This window comes from Rhodnius prolixus, unplaced genomic scaffold, assembly GCF_049639745.1.
Source record: "Rhodnius prolixus isolate KJV_2025 unplaced genomic scaffold, Rpr scaffold_2, whole genome shotgun sequence".
Classification (NCBI taxonomy): Eukaryota; Metazoa; Arthropoda; class Insecta; order Hemiptera; family Reduviidae; genus Rhodnius; species Rhodnius prolixus.
This window is the reverse complement of record NW_027411592.1, coordinates 47,418,196-47,437,883: the sequence shown is the minus strand read 5'-3', so window position 1 is coordinate 47,437,883 and position 19,688 is coordinate 47,418,196. Positions and strand designations below refer to the sequence as shown.

Genomic DNA, 19,688 nt, shown 5'->3' with positions numbered 1-19,688 from the left:
AGTGACCTCAACGAGGTGAACAATTATCTGGGAGTCTCCTATTTGTACACCATTATATTATTACTTTTAGAGAGCTTGACTTTAATTAAAACTGCTGCAAAGTAAATAAATATTTCAAAAGTTCAATTATTAAGCAGTTAAATTAATATTTTATTTTTGTAGAATTTTAATTAAAATAATGGTAATTACAATACCATTGTAAGTTTTTCATTATTATTCTATAAAAGTTCAAATAACTGCTATAAATTTTCAAATATATTTAGCTTCAATAACCAGCGAAGAATATGAACTAAATTGCTATAGAGAATATTAAATTGCTGAGTTCTGTGTTAGAGATAGGACTAAACCAATCAGTTTACAACTTGATCACATGTTATGTGTACAAGAGTTAGGTAAGCAATAAATGGTAACTAGGTTGCCATCGTCGATGGATATCCAAATCCAACAAAGTTATAACACAGAAAGCATTTCATTGATTCAACCATTCAATAATTGGAAATCTGCCTGTAAAGTTTTTGCGGATTCGATGAAAAAGAAACATCAGTTTTTGTTAAATGTTATTAACATAGAAGTACTTTAATGCTTTCTTATATGAATATGTTCCTTGTGATCCAAATTCATTTTGTCTAAAGTTTTATTCTGTGATTTTAAAGTTATTTCACTTAATATTTTTTGAACTTTCAAATAAATATTTCATATTTCCTACTCTGTATTCATTGTTTAGTTTTTAAGCATCAATATAACATGTAGTTCTTTGAATAATACACAATATATGTAAGTCTATTGAATTAAATATAACCAAAGATAGACAATTTTCTCTGGCGTATTCCTTTTTTGTGTTCGGTATGCTTACTTTCCAATCTCAGTTATCCTCGTTCACAATAATGATGTATAGGTTATCAGCCAAGCGTTTTATTATTGAACACCTATGTATATGCGGACTGTGGCATGTATTCAAGATCACTGTTTTTTTTGCAGTTGAATGTAAATATTTAGGTCCAATCCCAGAACCATTATGTTGGTAGGTGTAAATAGAACTACTGCTCTTTCCGAAAGTGCTATAGAAACTTCCCGGCAGCCTATACTCCTCTAAGCCGCCTCTATATAACTTGAGTACCGCAATATTTTTGTATTTGTTGGTGATTTTTTATAGATAATTTTGGTCACTTGGTTGAGTCGATAAAGATAATTGGACTGCCTCAACCGTTAGCACTAGCTTAATGAATGCTGCCTAGATTCTGCCTTTTGTGTCATGGATTATTTCTGCATTCCAAGTACTTTTCTGGTATAGATAACTTTGCCATAAAAAGAGCTGCCATAAGACCTTCTATATTGCCAAACGAATTCTCCATGCAAAATGTACTTTTTTCGACATTTGTTATACACGTTGCATCTGTGCTGGCTTGTAAATAATACTTTTCTAAACCTCTCTTCTGCAAAATACCTGTGCCTGGCCCAAGAAATTTAAATTCATAGGTTTGAATCAACTTTTTAAACGCTTTTGTGCAACAAGGATTCTTGGGCGCGATCATGGATATATTTACCTCTGACATTAAGTCATTAGTGCGTGGCATAGTTTCTTAATCTTATTCAAACCTCTCCCATTCATGGCTTGGGGACGTTCAGTCTGACACGCTTGCGTACATGTAATGTTGGAAGTTGTTTGTCATATACACTACACTAAAATAAAATTTCCAGAACCCATGGACATTTTAATAATCGGCAAACATATTTTACAAAACCTGCTGCTTTAAGGAGGACGAAATCAACTTTCCTTTGCCTGGAAGCAATTCCATTAATAATAATTTTTAAAAATACAACGCTGTGAGAAATTTAATGAACGCTGTTATATCAGAACTTTAAATAAGGCAATGCCCTGCGTTTCCACTCAGTGCTTGTAGAAATTATGTATAATGAGAATAGAAGCAGATTTTTTTTTTTTAAATTTAAAATATTAAAATTTAAATTTAAAATATTTTAAGTATCTCTGTTCTCTTTTTCGGACAAAATAGCGATCAAAACATTGAAAACGAGCTCTGAAGTGCAATTGAAATTTATCTCTTAATACTTAATATTTCTATAGTTTACTCTAAGTCAACCAAGTATATTAAAATAGTTTTGAAAGATATGATTGATCAATCAAAAATGTATGGAACACATATTGAAAACTAAAGAAACATTATTGCAGAATGAATTTTCGAAAATATCGGTTTTCTCTACCTAAATATTCATACTCTAAAAGGATATCCATCAGGTGTCTACAGTGGAATTGAAATAAACAAACTCAGTAAGGGGAAGCAAAAATAATATTTTGATAAATATGTTGTTTACATTTGAAAATAGTTTCCACCACTCATGGTCAAGATACTAAAAAACAATGTAAGTTTTAATATGATAAGGCTGTAAAGAAAAGTGACCTGGATGGTGAATCGAAAAATTATTAAGAAGAAATTCAGTTCATATGTTTGGAATCGATTTGGAATGTAAGGTAAGAGAGAGGCAGAAATAAGATGAAAAGGTAGAGAATCAAAGAAGTTTACAAGTACATGGCACCTAGTTTTTTGAGGTTCTGCCAATCAAAAGAAACTAGAAAGGAAATTTATAATTCCTTTAATGAGAGTGGCTTCATTCAAGAATTGAATTTAAATAATATTGCTAACTTTCTCAAACTACAGATGTTGGTAAGTTCATAAGAGTTACTTGGGATTAGCTTTAAGATATTAATGCTTCAGTCCCGGGGCTTAGATTTAAAACTGCCGCCATACAATTTCATTGTCGATTGAGCTACAGTGTAATAGTGAACCACATATGCAAGCAAAACTTTGCACTTCATAGTCTCAAGAAGAAGTTAGAATAAAATTAATGTAGGGTATTTTAGAACGTTCAAATTCAAGTTTGTTGCTAAGAGTCTTAATAACTGATGTTCTCATCAGATTTTGTTTACTTTCTGCTCCAGATGTAGGCAGTACTCTTGTTTTATGCTTTATGGTAGCTGGCGGAAGTGTGAATTATTGAAGCACATTTATTATTGAATGTGTCTGTTATGGCTTCAGAACTTGAGTGTTTATTTCACGAAAAGGTTTTGAATAAAAATGTCAAAGAAATCAATTTATTATACGGCTTGCTGTGTATATTACGGTTTACTTCTTTATTATGTTTAACATCACTGTACGTTGAATCTTAGCAGCCGACCTTATCGTAAATAATAGTTATTTTCATAGAGGGATAGAGGAAAAAGGCGTATCTGTTCAAGTTAATATAAGCAGTTTTACAGCCTCACCTTACTCATATTCTTTTAGAGCAGCCCTACAGAGATTCTAGGTCACTTATTACAATGCAATTTTCATATCACTTACAGAAACTTCCTTGGCCACTGCAAAGCACAGGTAAAATAAATGTATATTCATATTATCTATTTTTATAAATAGAAATGTTTCTCTAAAATTAATAAAAACAGGTAATTTACAACCACATTTATTTAATTAACCATTTATCTCAATTTTCACCATCAATATAGAAGCTTGTTTTTAGGAGTGGCAAATTTAACATTTTCATTTGAGGAATTCTGATTAAAAATTTGATGAATAATATAAGACTTTCTTTTAGTGTAATTTAATAAAAAATCTGTTATGAAACATCACTTAGACTTACAGCAATATTCACTACTCTAATCTTTAAATTTTTTTTACAACTACCTCTTAAAATATTGCACAAATGCTATGTCTGCGTATAGTTTACAGTCAAAAGCTTTCTTTTTGAGGTCACAATCTGCAATCATAGTCCTCTCTCATCAGACAAACTGTCCAGTACTATATTATTTATCCATTATTAAAAATAATAATATGAATTATAAATATTTTAAAATAATTAAGAAAAAATGACATTCAATTTAGAGATATGGATCACATTAACTGAACGTAAATGCACGTAATACATATTGTCGTGCCGTTTAGATTGGATAAATAGTCCCCTGATTCTATCAATAACCATCCGTTGTAGATAATCGTTTCATTAGCGTGACACGATTTATGTTGCGTTGGAAATATTTCAACATTACTTAAAAAACGTTTAATAATCAATTATTATCAATATTATCTTTTTTAAATTTTTCCGTTATTATTGGCCTACATCCTTTCCAAGTCTTAGTTCTACGTTTATCCATTCTCCCTAAACCTTACCAGTGAAATCTATGGTTCTTAAGGCTAGAAAAGTAATAACAGTTCTGAACAAAGAGCTCAGGCCTGGGATCCCAGGTTTTCTACGAACCAATAAACAATATCAAGGAGTGAATTCTGCTCAGTGTCTTTATTATTGTTATTAAGAGCACCACCATCTAGGGCAGGGTCAATAACTTACGAAGCTCACTATGTACCCTGCCGTGCACTCCAAAGGGGGATCCAACGAAAAGAAATCCTACGAGCAATACTGCTTAGGACTACCTCCGTGTGTAGCTACGGAGCTAACCCTAGGTTCCGCCACAACTTTATAACTAACCAAATTGTTGCTTACTCCTGAAAAGTAACATATTCTTCTTATTATCAGTTAATTAATTTGTTCTATATATTATATCATGTTCTATATACAATATTATATAGAACTATTATCTCACTAAAAAAAAATCTATTAACTTAATAAAAGAGTTATATGTGATAGTCTATCTAATTTACTTCCAAAATCTGATGAGAAATATTTACATGAATTTGTCATTTGTAACAATTACAAATAAATAAGAAGTTGTTGAAAAAAAAAAATTGTGCCCAAATTTAGTAGTTTTATTGTTCATTTAGTTAGGAATCTACTAACAACTATTTAAATTATGATTATAATAAAATGAAAAAACTTTGGGAATTGGATGAACACTTGTTCATCAAAAGCTGAAGAAGAAGAAAATGAAACTATAAAATTAGACAGAATCACAATGTTTTCTCTTAATTAAGAAAAGGTAAAAATAAGAACAAACAGCAGCTTTTTTTCCTTTTATTTTTTATTCTATCTATTTTTCATTTAGCAAAGTGAAATTAATTATAGTGCTAAACTTCTTCACCTTCCAGTCTAACTTGATTTTATAAAAAATAAAGCTCTGCATAATTTGTAGTTTAAATTTAATTATAAATTAAATGAAAACAGGGCTACACTGTATGCAAAACTAGAAATAATTTGTGTTGTAGCTTTAATATGAAAATTTCCGTTACAAAAATTTATTTAGTAAAATATTCTAGTGATGTGACCATAAACAACAATTTATAAAGTTTCACCTTTAAAAAAGTAATACTCCTTCACAAAAGTATTGCATTCTAGAAAGAATGATATTTTGTAAATACGCAAAAAGCTGTTGTAAATTAAATATAATAACAAAACATTTATTATATTATATTTTACATTAATGAATTCTTCGAAAAATAACAAATTAATAATTTTACATTTATATCTTGAGCAATTTTGAAATTATTTTACAGGCTTTTTTGTAAATTAAATAAAGAAAGAAAAAAAAAAAAACTTTATTCTCGCAGTATTTTTTGTATTTTGTCCTTTGGTGTACTTATATCGTATGTTTCAATTTGATAACCACTTCAAATTCAATTTGCTAATTGCTTTTAGCTTTCTTTCTCATTTAAAAATTGAATTACTGCATTCGACTGCATCAAAATTTGGGAACCAAATTTTCATGGAGTGAGAAACAGTGTGAGAAAGATAATGAGAAAAGTGTTTCATTAGACTATAGGTTAAACTTAAGCTAATATTGAACTGCTCTTCTCCTACATATTATGAAATTAAAATGAAATTGTCAAGATAATGAGATACATTGCTATTATAACAAGTTTGAAAAAAATTTGTTTAATTGGAAATATTTGATTATATATATCCGCACCTGAGTATTAAAAATTTCCAATGAAATGGTGCCAGATTTTCATTAATTTTTTAGTCATTGACATATTTGCACAGATATCAAATTATATTTCGGTAAAGTTTAAAGAACGGTTCTCCTGACTCATCGTTGAGTCACAGTTACCCAGCATGTAATAAAATGGTTTTTAAGATTTTTTTATTTGTTTTAATTTAACTTTATTATCCCCACACTAGACTTAAAAGAACAGAACTGAACAGACGCTATCGACTACTTAAAAGACTCTTAGACGACAGATCAAAACTCTCTCTGGACAACAAAAGACTGATTATACTTCTATTTTGAAACCCATCTGGGCGTATGGAATAGAGCTGTGGGGTTCAACCAAACGCTCCAATCTCCAAAGGATTCAATCTCTACAATCTAAAATACTTCGAACTATTGTTCACGCTCCTTTTTATGTTTCAAACCTGACTATACACACTGACCTTAACATTCCTTTTGTCACACAAGTTGCTAAAACAAGATACAGAAAACTCCACTTCAACCTGCAATCTCATATAAATCCTCTAGCTAAAAATCTTTCTTCTAGAACTCTTCCTGACAACCCGACAAGACGTCTTAAAAGACAGTGGCCTCGTGATCTCCTCCCAAGTGAAGAGAGTGACTAACCATCCAAATATTAGGGAGTGTTACCACTGGGTAACTTCTCCACTCGTTACTTATCATTTATTACTCCATTGAATCATTGTTACTTATAGCGCTAACGCGCTGATTGTAGCACAATAAACGCAAAAAAAAAAAAAAAAAAAAAAAAAAAAAAACTTTATTATAGTTTGTGCTTTAGAAGTGTATGGGAAAAGGAATTAAATAGAATTAAAATAAGAGTTGGACGAAGGGTTCGATCAGTTTGGTAGGGATGGTAGCCTAAAGTACTAAGGGTGGAACACCAAATTAGTTAGAATTTGGCAAAGATGAATGAATTAGCAAGGAATTGAGGATGCGCCAGGCGAGCAGGACGCTCCATAAATGTTTGCCTTACAGTTTTTAACAGAAAAAATGTTTAAAAAGAGTTGTTAAGTCTATAATAGCAATGCTGCAAACTTTTTTTTAGAGTTTACTTGATGAATTTTTAACAAAGAGTAAGTTTAGATGATTGAAAGTTCAACTAAACTCTTACTTTAGATATAAGAGTAGAAATGAAAAGTGAATTAAGAATGACGAGTCTAAAACTGAAGAGAGAGTTTACAAAATGACTGGAAGAATATAATATTAAAAATATTGAGCGTAAGTGGATAATATCATTGAATTTAATAAATGGTTAAAGGATCTTTGGATGTTTTGGTGCTTTAATTCTGACCGGTTTGAATGTTCTTTTTTGTTTTTGTATTTTACCATGACCCATTAAAAAAAAAAGGTAACAAAAGAAACATTATTAGGGAAGGAATGGCTATATGGTTAAACTAATATAATATAATTTATATTTTCAGCATAATATAATATATTTGGACTACTAATTTGGACCCCCTTTAGAAATCTGACATTTAATGTAAAACATAAAACAATAATTACCTAACATTATACATGGATATTAACTACCAAATTTTATACTTACTAGAATTAGAATGTTCTCACCCATAGGAAAGGAACGCAACCTAATAAATTAGTGCAACCAGATGGAATAAAATATGTAAGCTTATATGTACATTATTGTTTATGAAAATGTGGAAAATGATAAATCTTCTACTTGTCCTGTACAAAATTCCGCTGCGGATGTAATATATTAACGTCTAAAGGCTTTATTTGTTATTAACAAACTGTTATATTATGAAAATAAGCAAATGCGTATGTAGGTAACATCTTTATAAACTAATGGCAGATGACTAAAAATACTGCATGTTCTAAAAAAAAAGTTGGAAATTTTTAAATCTTTTTTTTGCTAATAAAATTTCGATAAAATAGTTTAAATTAGTTATTTCCTGTTTCTATTCTCAAGAGGGTCGGAGCCAGTAAGCTGACAGGGACAAATTGTCTAAGATAAACATAAAATAACCAACCCATATCTTATAGCAACCCTAGGGAGTTTTCCATTCCCTGGAGTCTATACAATATACATCTGTGTTTGCCACACTATACTTTATTGTTTTTTAAAGACTGCACTGTTGTTTTTGTCCACTTTGCTTCCACAAAGCTTGGGGAAACACATGTATTTACCTTAATTGTATGTATGTTTAATATAATAAGAAGGAAGGCGCAGTAACTAGCTCGCCTTGTTCAAACACCTCGTTGAAAAGTTTTTGTTTTAGACATTTTATTCAGTTATGAAAATTTTGTGTTATATAAGAAATTTAATGAGTTAAGGCAATGTAGATAGTAATATTCAGGCGTTCAGGTAAAGCTGAAAAATTTGACAAAATATTAATTTGTTTTACTTAAGTTCATCCAAACTGATTTTATTTAACTTCTAAGCTTATATTTTTTGAATTCTAAAAATATAACATTTAATTGATTTTTTTTTTTGTAACAGTGTCAGCAATATTTCTAATAAAAATGTAATTCCTGCTTGAGATCCAAATTGAATCAAATCTACCATAAATTTATTCTAACAGCATAAAGATAGATAGTCTGGCTTTGTTAGCTAGTGAGTTTAACTATCAATCCCCAGTGCTGCTTCCTATTTTTGAACTTTTGCAGTGCTGATTCTCTATTCAGATTAGGTTCTGGTCTATTCATAAATGATGCCTTGACTTTCTTTAGCACCAGGAACTTGAAAATCCTGCTGAACTATTCCTTCACATTGATTTAATACGTGCAGCGTCGTTTTCTCTTCTAACAGCCAAGACCTACAAGATTAATCTTGCCAGTTGTTCTTTATTACAGTTATATGGCAAGTAGTTAATAATAAACTAAATGATCAACAAAAAAAAATTAAATGCTTTGTTTTAAAGGTGTTTAGAAGGAGAATTCCTTCTCTTTCTAATATTTTACTATTTGGATCAAATTAACCTGATTATTAAGTTATGTTAGATTAGAGAATATATTTGAACCATGATTTACCGGCTCTTTTGTAAAAGCTGTGTCAATAAGCGCTTGTTAATTTGGTATTATACTTGATGCTTGTTGCTCACTCACGTATCTTCACTCACGCTTCCGATTTATAATTATATATAAAATAATATATCAAAATGAATGTCAAAATTCATTAACATTAAAAATAATTTTGTTACCTTTAATAATTTTCAGTCAGATATTGTATGTATACTTTTGCAAACGTAAAAATATACATAATTAGTTACAAAAATGTAACTAATTACTAATTACCATTTCATTAAGAAATTACACTTGAGAACAAATGGATTCCAGGGTTTTCAAGAATGCAATTTTATTGCTATATATATATATATTTTTTTTTAGAATACTGGAACAAACACGCAAATGAATGTGCAATCAAAAGAAATTTACAATTTTCTGCCAAAGGTTCTGAATAAATGGTTTAAAAATCTTTAAGAGAAGGCCAGTTGATGTAAAAATTCGTTTTTGTAGAGTCATTATTATTTTATTTATTTATTAGAATTATTATTTGGGAGGAAGTTCATATGAAGTACTGTAATAATATAACAAGAAATAATATAATCTAGGGAACATGAAAAAAAGGAAAAAGGACTCTCTTCTAAATTAAAGATACGTACATTTGTTGAATGCTAGTATTTTACCATTCCTCTTTTTACATTATACGGTTACAAACACAGTAAATATTTAATATTTTACTTTTTCGTTCTCTTAAAAAAAAAAGAAAAGAAAAAGTTTTAACGTATAACAAACAAAAGTGAAGATAGAAATGTTAAAAAGTACATGGCATCAGCAAAAAAGGAAGTTAGAATTTCTTTCATGAGGTCGCCTGCATAAATAAAACCAATTTTTGGAGATTCTTGGAACTTGGACAAGATAATAATTTTTTTACCATTTTCTTTCATCTACAAGCTTAATTAGTACATCCATCTCGTGGAGATTTTTTTTGTCCTAAAAAGCTTTAGATATTCCACCACATGAAAACTATCATTTCTGAATGAGCGGAGTGTTTTGGTCAAGTTCAAAGTAATTCTTAAAACAAAACGTTTCTTCTTGAGAAGAAACAACTATCTGAAATGTTTGGCTCTCTAAGCTCTATAATACTCTGAAGAAGTATCTAGGAAAATAATTATTCTTTGTAAGGAATGTTATGATGTCTTGTGGAGCTTTTTTGGGAAGGGTAGACTATCTAAATCAGCACACTAAACAGAATCTTATAGTTTAAATTGCTGATTTCATTTCACTTCCTGAAAGTATTACAATGGGATCATTTCAAAAAAATTCAGTTAATTTTCAATTCTCTACGGTGTAAAAGAGAAAGTTTGTGAATTTTTCAAATTTGTTAGTGAGTGTACGCTGCGCTAGAACCAGGAAGTTCTATCCTTAATTATTGGCTCCACATTCACCAATGATATCGCTAGATAGCCTGGTTCCCTTTATTGGGTGTTGCCATCCTGAAAAACATATTGGAAGAAGTGATGATTTGCAGCAGAAGTAATGATTACTAATTGTCGGCTCCCTTTTCCTACTGGGTCTTCCTTTAAAAGTCTGAATCATTTGGAACGACGATTTGATTGCAATGTTGTTTACGATATAATATACGTTAATAAAAAACAAACTAGTATTAATTAGGAAATGTAAAAATTCAGTACAAATGATAAGAACCTGAGGTGGCCTTGCGAATAAAATTAGATTATCAGGTCGTAAGTGCAGCGAAACTGCAGAAAACTGAAGCTATATTTTAGTACTATAATTTTAGTAATATAAAGTGAAATAGATAGTCGGATAGATTCGGAAAAAAATCTTTGAAGCTCTATTAAAGAAAATTTCAGAATTCTCTTCTCTTGCAAAAATTCCAATTAACCAAATTTAAAAGAAGCAAAATGTAATTTGTTTATATCAGTTGCAGTTCCAAAGAATTAAATATTGAATACTTTTTTTTAAAACTAATGCTATGGTGTTCATTTTAAACAAAGACCGCATTTTAGTAATCACAGACTTTCTATTTTCCTTCAAAAGAACAAAAATTCTTTGTTACCCAGGAAGTCTAATCTTGTTGTTGTAATATTATTTTCCTACCCTTGTCATGTTTCAACTTTGCGCCTGACAGTAATAAATTGTTTTTTATCATAATGAAAAATGCTTTAAAAATTGTTTCTTAATATTGGGATAAACCAAACTTTTGCCAACCTTAAGTTAGGGAGTCTTTCATTGCATTTTTAAATACTGAAAAATCTGGTTATGAAAAATACTGGCACTCATGAATTCTATTTAACTAATATTTAATTCGTACTAATTGTTCAAGAATTAAAACCGTAATGAATAATCGAAATTCACAGAAAATCTTCGGCCCATTTTCGAGAGAATCTCAAAAACTTGAATAAACTTGAGTTAAGAGATACTTCCAATTGTGAAATTATCATTAAACTCAGAATTTTAGCAACATATTCAACCCTTATAAACAGTACCCAAAAGATATAGATGTACATTTCTTGAAAATGGTACTTCAGAGTGCATCTAACCACCTTGTCTCCCAGAAATGCTCTTAATTACTTTTCTTAAGAAAAATGTTTCAATAAAAGTTAAAAGAATATCCATATGTACGATGTAAAAAAGGAAAAAAAATGTGGAGTCGTTTTCTTGAAAATCTTTAAAACTGAAAAAAAAAAATCTGTAAAGCTTAATTTTTTCCAACGTCCTACTGTAATTCTCAAAACGATTACATGTTTCCAAAACTTAAAATAGAAAATTTGCTCAATCACAATACTTTATTTACCTAGTACTATTTTCCTAGTACTATTTACCTAGTACGGAAAGTAAAAATGAACGTTTATGATTTACAGAGTTCTGAGGATATAAAATGCTAGAAATCTTTGTTATTCCATTTTGATTGCCATTTTATAGCTGTTTGTTGGGACGGATGTGTTTTTCTGCCATTTTTTTTTAGTAACATAAATCAGTGGTAGAAAGCAGAAACAGTTTTGCGTGGGCAGACTTATGAACTACAGTTTGATGCTGACTGAAAAGGCGAGTGTGCTTCTGACAGATAAACTTTGATCTGCTACTATGTCGGTAGACTGTTAATGAAAACTTCATTTTTAGCATGGTTGGTGTTTTTTCTGAGTTTAAGATTTCAGAATAAACAGTTTATTTGCTTTAATATTTTGTTTTTAGAGAATGGAGACATAATTAATTATTTGTTATTTTAGTTTATAATCTTTACCTAAATTCTTTAGAATATTGAAGTGCTTTGGTCTTCTGACTAATAAAAATAACTCTTTAACTGGAGCTTATTACAAAGAATTGCTCCTACCCAAAAAGCATAAAGTTCGTAAGTGTTTTCACCTATAGAATTTAATTTAATTTTGCAATTAATTTGATTTCAGTCATTACATTTATCAATATCTTCCAGTCATTACTTACAATTTTAAATTTAACATTCTACTTTTCAGAAATAAGGAACATGCTCAACATCCCTTCGAGATTAACACAAGAAATGCTTTTATTCTCTCTCTTGTGTGTACAAAGAAAATCGTGTAATTTATAACTTAATCTGCCGACACATATCTATATACGACTTGATCATAAGCAGAACTTAGCTATCTCTTTCATCTAATTCTTTTTTACTCTAAAAAGTTATTTGAGGTCTGAAAATCCCATAATATATATTTTTTATGTATAACTGCATTTTTTATTTAATAACTGTGCAACGATATAAAAATCTGACAATCATATTTATGTTGGAACAATTTCCAATTAAAATTATTACTAATTTCAACATTATTACATTATTGTATTAACTGAAATGTACGCAAGTTTTTTGTCAGAACCAATGTAGGTTCTTTTATTAAAGCTAAAAAAAAAAAAAATGTAAAAGAAATTCCTTTAAATGTAAACGGAATTTTGAATAATCTTAAAAACGATTTTTGAATTAAGATAAACCTCCTAGGATGTTGATAACTTAAGTACAGGATTAATCATACAATTAAGTTCTTTGGTACGTACTTACATGCACAAGTTTTCGAATTTTAGATTTTGAGGTATACAGGGTGATCCATTTAAAACGCACCAATCGCAAATAACTTTTTAGGAAAGCGGAATTTCGAAAAAACCCGTGAAGTAAACTATATGTTTATTTGGGTCTAGTTTTCAAATTTTTCACCCCCGATGCTGGAGCTTCATTTTTCGCGGAGTTACGGCTAAAAACCCGATTAGGGTTTCATAAGGACCACTGGTTTTGACAATGATTATGAAAACTACATAAAAAATGACATTAACCCCATTTCGATATCCCTAATATTTGTTGAGATATTTAAGATCAAAGTTACAAATTTATCTATTCGTGAACGGTTTTCGATATTAATTTCCCACCAGAAATACACGTTTTGGTTGGTTCTTTGACTACAAAAAATATTATTTGAGACTCAAAGAACAAAAATAATGTCATTTTTCATAATTGTTTATGTAGTTGTCATAATCATTGTCAAAACCAGTGGTCCTTATGAAACCCTAATCGGTTTTTTAGCCGTACCTCCGCGAAAAATGAAGATACAGCATCGGGGGTGAAAAATTTGAAAACTAGATCCAAAAAAACATATAGTTTACTTCGCGGGTTTTTTCGAAATTTCGCTTTCCTAAAAAGTTATTTGCGATTAGTGCGTTTTAAATGAATCACCCTGTATAGGAGGGGTATTGGGAGAGGCTTCTTGGTCTTGTTTGGTCCAAGAATTAGTACTATGAGAAAATTATCAAACATCTTAGAGGCGAAATTTCAGTAGGAACATGAATTCCATTTTAGTTTTTCGCTAATCATGAGATAGTAGTCCCTGTAGAAAATCAGGCTGCCTGTATTAAAGCGCTTAGTCAATATCTTAGCAGTTTGAAATGGTTTGCGAATACCTTAGCATGCTCAAATCATTTTGGCATGGAAAAGAACTTTTTTTACGTGCCAGTACGTGATAGCCTGAACTCTTTGATGGGATAAGCGACAGACTCTTCAAAAAAGAGATCAACAAAGTGAAGGAAGTCAGCCAACTAAACTCTAAGAGGCCTCCCAGGTCTGAGTCAAGCGAAGATCTATCTGGGCAATTATAACTTAAAGAGATCTGTGGCTTCCTTTGTATGAACAAACTGCGACCCTGACTGGTTTTCCATAGGGGTACCTGAAAAGCTCGGCCTGAAACAGGATATTACCAACAGATTCTTCCATATTCATTCTTACAGACTGCAATGCTTTGTCGTTTAAAGGAGATTTAGATACTTTATTTGTTACAGGATGTTAGAGGAGAATAAAAAACCTGAATTGACGGTTCAAAATCAAATCGTTTCATTATGTTCCATTAACTCCTCAGTGTTTAGATGCGATGTTTTACCATCCCTTATTCGCTGACCACGGTCCTTATAGGGCTGTAAAGGGAAAAGACAAGTATCCAAAAGCGCAAATAGTAGGGCTGGCACGCCCTTAAACCACCAATTCGAGGGGCAGCAAAAAAAACTCAAGAGATTTAAACTTCTAGTCAAACGATTCGCTTTCGTAATATTACCACATTATTTAGTACAGAAAGATACTTAAAGAGGTAGCGTACTTCCCTCTCTCTTAGGATTGCCCTACAATTATTTATCATAAAAAAGGTTGTAACTCTTGTTCCAATTAGGTGGCGGGTAGTAGTAGTTGGTTGCTAGGTAGCACTAGGTACTTACCAAGGAAAATCCCATTTTGAGTTTTCAACCCATGGAAAGGGTTTTCCTAATGAAAGTCTACAGTTTATGTATTCTGCAATTTTATTACGCAAGAAAATACTTAACAGCTGTTACAAAAACAAAAACATACATACATATGTTGGATAGATTGAAGTAATGTAAACCAGCTTATAGGGGAATACTTCAGTAAAAGAGAGCTTGCGCAATAACTTAATTACTTTATATTTCTTATGTTACAATATTAACCGTGAGTAAAAGTTAGGTTTTGATTTTTGACTGCCAGTCTAGACGCTTGCGCTTTCTAGCGGCAACGCTACATACTCATATTTCTTAACGCTTTCTTGTAAGTTTTATTTTTATAACATTAATATGATTCAATCAAAAGTTTTTTTTTTTATGGGTAGTTTAAAGAAATCAATTGAGTACTTTTCAAGGAAACTGCGGAAAAAATTAAAAAAAAAAAAAACCTTCAGGAAATTAAGACTTACCTAGTAAAAGAGTTTTCTTCAAATTCGGCGTTTCAAGCAGTTTGTTTAATGATCGGTAATTTTGTAAGAACAAGTACTGTACAACGTTCTAAAATGACTTTTCCTGAGAAAAGACTAACTATCTTTTCAGAAGTATCTTTAATAGAGTTTTCTAGAAATTTTTCTTCTTCAAATAAAACTTGTAGATCTATACTTCAGTGAGCAAACTAAACTTAAAGAAAATTGTTAGGTCCGTTTTCGGATAAATAGAAAAAAAAAAAAAAAGGGAGAAATTAAATGGTTAAAGAATTTTGTTCTCTTATTTTCCTTTTCTCAAGTACAGAAAAAATAAAAAAATTGACCTTTTAGCAACATCCTTTTTTAAATTAATGTTCGTTCACATACGCCTTTTCTAAACACCAATTTTTCGGGATGGATATTTCCAGTAAAACACCTATATTAAAATTTTGAACATTAACTGCACTTTCTGTCAGGAATATAAGTAATCTTTTGACGATTTTTTTTTTACTTATTTTGGCTTCTAAAGCCATGCGAAAAGCAATACAAATTCATCTTTGCACCAAGTTCTTACTAATAATGTTTTTATTTATAGCGACACTATTCCTAATCTGAAAATGAAATATATATTTATATATTATACTTTTTTCCTTTCAGGAGTGACTCATACGAGTAGAATTCTTGAAGAGAAAGGAGAGCTTATTATCGTGGACGAAGTAAGTAAATTTCATGACTTTTATTAAAGTACAAAATTAACAGAAAAAGTAAAACTTAGACAGCTTTGCAGTTTTCTATTATAATAATCTCTACAATTATTATATTCTACTAGAAGATTTATCTTTTATTAAACTTTTGTTTCCTGAAAATTGCATTAACTTTTGATTTTCATTTTCTTATATTTACCTTCGAATGTAATAGCTTCTTTGTATGCAAACTCCTTCTATAATTTAAAATAAGTTAATGTTTATTAATTTATAAGTTAATATTGTGATGTTTTGCAGCAATTTATTAAAGTTGTAGAGGGGTCACAACAAAACCCTATTCTTTTGCTTCAATTTTTTTTTTTTTTTTTTGGCGCATCAACATCTGAGGTTATTAGCGCCCGGAGCTTTTTCCAGTGCACTGCCGGCCTCCGGACAGTGTTCTCTCGTTACAGACAACACTGTCCATCACCGGACAGTGAGCTGTAAGAAGCTCCTAGGAAGAGAAAATCTAAGGGTCAGCTGCTGGATTCGAACCCGGGACCTCCGCGTGGGAGTCCAGTATGCTAACCTCATAGCTAATCCCTTCCCTCTTCAAATTATTATTATTATTATTGTTATTATTATTATTATTATTATTATTATTTTTAGCGCATCAACAGCTGTGGTTATTAGCGCTTGGTGCTTTTTTCAGTGCACTGCCGGCCTCCGGACAGTGTTCTCTCGTTACAGACAACACTGTCCATCACCGGACAGTGAGCTGTAAGAAGCTCCTAGGAAGAGAAAATCTAAGGGTTAGCAGCTGGATTCGAACCCGGGACCTCCGCGTGGGAGTCCAGTATGCTAACCTCATAGCTAATCCCTTCCCTCTTCCCAATTATTATTGTTATTATTATTATTATTATTATTATTATTATTTTTAGCGCATCAACAGCTGTGGTTATTAGCGCTTGGTGCTTTTTTCAGTGCACTGCCGGCCTCCGGACAGTGTTCTCTCGTTACAGACAACACTGTCCATCACCGGACAGTGAGCTGTAAGAAGCTCCTAGGAAGAGAAAATCTAAGGGTTAGCAGCTGGATTCGAACCCGGGACCTCCGCGTGGGAATCGAGTACGCTAACCACATAGCTAATCCCTCCCCTTATTATTATTATTATTATTATTATTATTATTATTAGTATATATGATCACCATGATTAATACTGAAAGTCTTAGTTACACTACTCCCGAAGATGAGAAGTGGCCTAGCCATTTCTTCCGGACTTCGGTTTATCCGAGATGAATTTGAAGGTAAAGGTAACTGAAGATGGGTTCCAAATGGAATTTATACTTCGATAATATTTCCAGACAAATTTTGTGGCGTTTTATGCATTTAGTGGACATAAGTGAACAATATTTTACTTAATATTGTCAAAGGAATTATAATGTGTTAATATTATTACGAGAATTAGTGTAGGATAAATGAGATTCAAGTTTGTTAAAGAATTTGAAATAAGGAGGTTGAATGTCGCCGACCATGTTTAATAATCTATCTAGGTATAAGCCTAAGGGAATAGAAAATGCAGAGTTGGTTAGGGGAAGGCAAGTACATTCTAGCTTCTAAATTCTTATTCGCAGACGACCAAGTCTCTATTTCAATTTTATGGTTAAAAAGCTGGCTGAAGGGGAAATTGGAAACAAAATTTTAAAAAGCTATTTGTATGTCTGAGTTTTTCGCAGAAAGAAGAAGAGGAATGTGAATATAAGAAGAATAGCGTAGAAGCTGCGCATAGCCTGATAAAAAATAGAGAAGAAGAAATTGTTATGGCTCGGCCAAGTGACATGAATGCCACAAATTAGAATGTCTAAGTATGCCATGAAATGGAGTACGCCAGCCAGGTACAAGGTAAAGGGGAGGTCCCTTACTCGGCAAAGTGGCATTGAAGGGATCTGTGTAAGAGGATGCGATGGTTAGAAAGAGCTGGAAAAGTAACATCGACACAAATTGTGTTTGTTTTTTTTTCTATCGATACGAATTGATCGGGGAAAATCTCAATTTTGATAAAAACGCTTAAAGAAGATTTTTAAAATTTTTAATTATGATAGCAAATTTTGAAAATTTGGCACATTTTCTAAAACCTGTGAAGAAAGTAAAAACTCAACTTTTAAGAAAAATGTGTACATTAATGTGAGAATCCAGGAGAATGTAGCTTAAACAAAGACTATTTGATCTTCACTACATTTGTGTAAATACCGGTGCTTTTAAAAGGGATAGGTGACTTTACAAACAAATAGGACAGGAAACTGTAATGGCTCTTGACAGGGAACCGTTGTTAAATTATCAGTGGAATTGTCACGCTAAATAACAGCAACATCTGTATTTCACACTGGCATTTCAATATTTGCAGCATTACGAACATTTCATTAACCAGTTGTTTGTTTTTACTGATAAAATTGTAGGTTTTACATTTCCGGAACATCATGCACGTTTGTTTTTATCGTTAAATTTGTCGCGACACTTAAAAATAATTTAGTTTTATAAACACAAAGATTGGTACCTTGTTCATCTTTTCTTCTCAGGGTAACAGCACTTTAGGAAATTCTAAACCTTTTTAAGAATTAGCTATTCCGGTGTAAATGTTTTCGATCAGAATTTGATTAAATACGAAACGGGTTTATAAATAGAAAACCGATTCAATCAAAATTTGTGAATATAAAATATAATTTAAATTTTTAATTCAAAAATAATTATAAGTAAACATTTATGTATTTACCCAGCAATTAATTTATTTAAATAAACATTTCCAGAGATTCGACTGGCAAGTTAGCCATCCAATAAAAAGCCAAGAACAATTGCAAATTGAACTTTATCTTCACAACAAATATCTCAGTGACAAGCTAATTGGCTCTTTCTGTCTAATTCTACAAACACTAATTCATGAAGGAAAACTATCAATATCGGATTCATTGCTCGATTCGAATCATCGACCGCTACCGGTTTGTACATTTTAATTTAATAAATGTTTTATTATTTTATTTAAACTATTTTTTATTATATAAGAGTAACTTTCTAAATAGAAAATGTAACATACAATCAAATGAAACTCTTCTTCTTCTTTTTCTGCTACAGGCTACAGTTACTTTTGATGTGACTTACACCGGATTGGATGGCTCAGATTGGTCCTTAAACGCGGAACAGCAAATGTTAGTCGACATAGAGCAGAATATTGCAAACCTAGAGCGCAGTCTTACAAGAAGAGGCTCATGGAACAGTCACGAACCATCTCCAGAACAATCCCCCAGGTAGAGTATGAGTACATTTTTTGTTTGTTTGTTTTGCTTCAGAGTGATCTGCTTATTGCAGAAACTTTAAGACCAAAAACTAACATTTGAAAACACAAAGCAACCGAACATCTTTTAATTGATCATTTAATACGTGATAGTTATAAGCTTTTTTTAAACTTCAGTTGCCATCCTTTCAATGTCTTCAGTAATATACATCATTTAGTGAGCCTACGTTGTTACATATTATTTATCACAATGATACGTTATTAAGTTGTGATTAAACGAGTAATGGAACAACCTATATATTGCAGAAAGACAGTGGAATAATATTTAAGAGAAAAAACTTCAAGAATTTTTATCTTTTCCCATTTTAAAAACGGAATTCAAAAAGTATTACCATGCGCTACGCTATAGGATAAAATATTTGTCCATAATTGCCCATTAGAGTCCTGCCAACTTCCCTCTAAATTGATGAAAGCAATAACTGCAACCACCCTGGGTATCCTCATCAATTAAAATTAGTGAAGCTAATTTTCTTTTAATGATAGTGGCTATGTAAAGCCATCAGCTAGTTATTTTTTTTTACTTCAGACTCTGTTCCACTTTTAGAATAGATTTTTCTAAA

The 19,688-nt window shown here is 31.1% G+C and overlaps 1 protein-coding gene and 1 long non-coding RNA gene across 4 annotated transcripts in view; both read left to right on the top strand.

Annotated features, from left to right (window-relative positions):
* Window positions 1-19,688, top strand: part of LOC141449768 (otoferlin-like) — a 139,224-nt gene that overhangs the window by 98,838 nt on the left and 20,698 nt on the right. For both annotated transcript variants that reach the window (XM_074119507.1, XM_074119508.1), the window contains exons 2-4: window positions 15,757-15,815; window positions 18,587-18,775; window positions 18,909-19,081. In XM_074119507.1, the coding sequence (XP_073975608.1) occupies window positions 15,757-15,815; window positions 18,587-18,775; window positions 18,909-19,081 (421 nt within the window). The remainder of the gene's footprint in view (window positions 1-15,756; window positions 15,816-18,586; window positions 18,776-18,908; window positions 19,082-19,688) is intronic.
* On the top strand, window positions 11,821-12,923 carry LOC141448632 (uncharacterized). 2 transcript variants are annotated; one of them, XR_012455184.1, is made up of 3 exons: window positions 11,821-12,020; window positions 12,124-12,245; window positions 12,367-12,923. It is a non-coding gene; the product is annotated as an uncharacterized lncRNA (long non-coding RNA). The 2 variants fall into 2 exon arrangements; XR_012455185.1 differs by having other exon boundaries at window positions 11,825-12,020; window positions 12,151-12,245.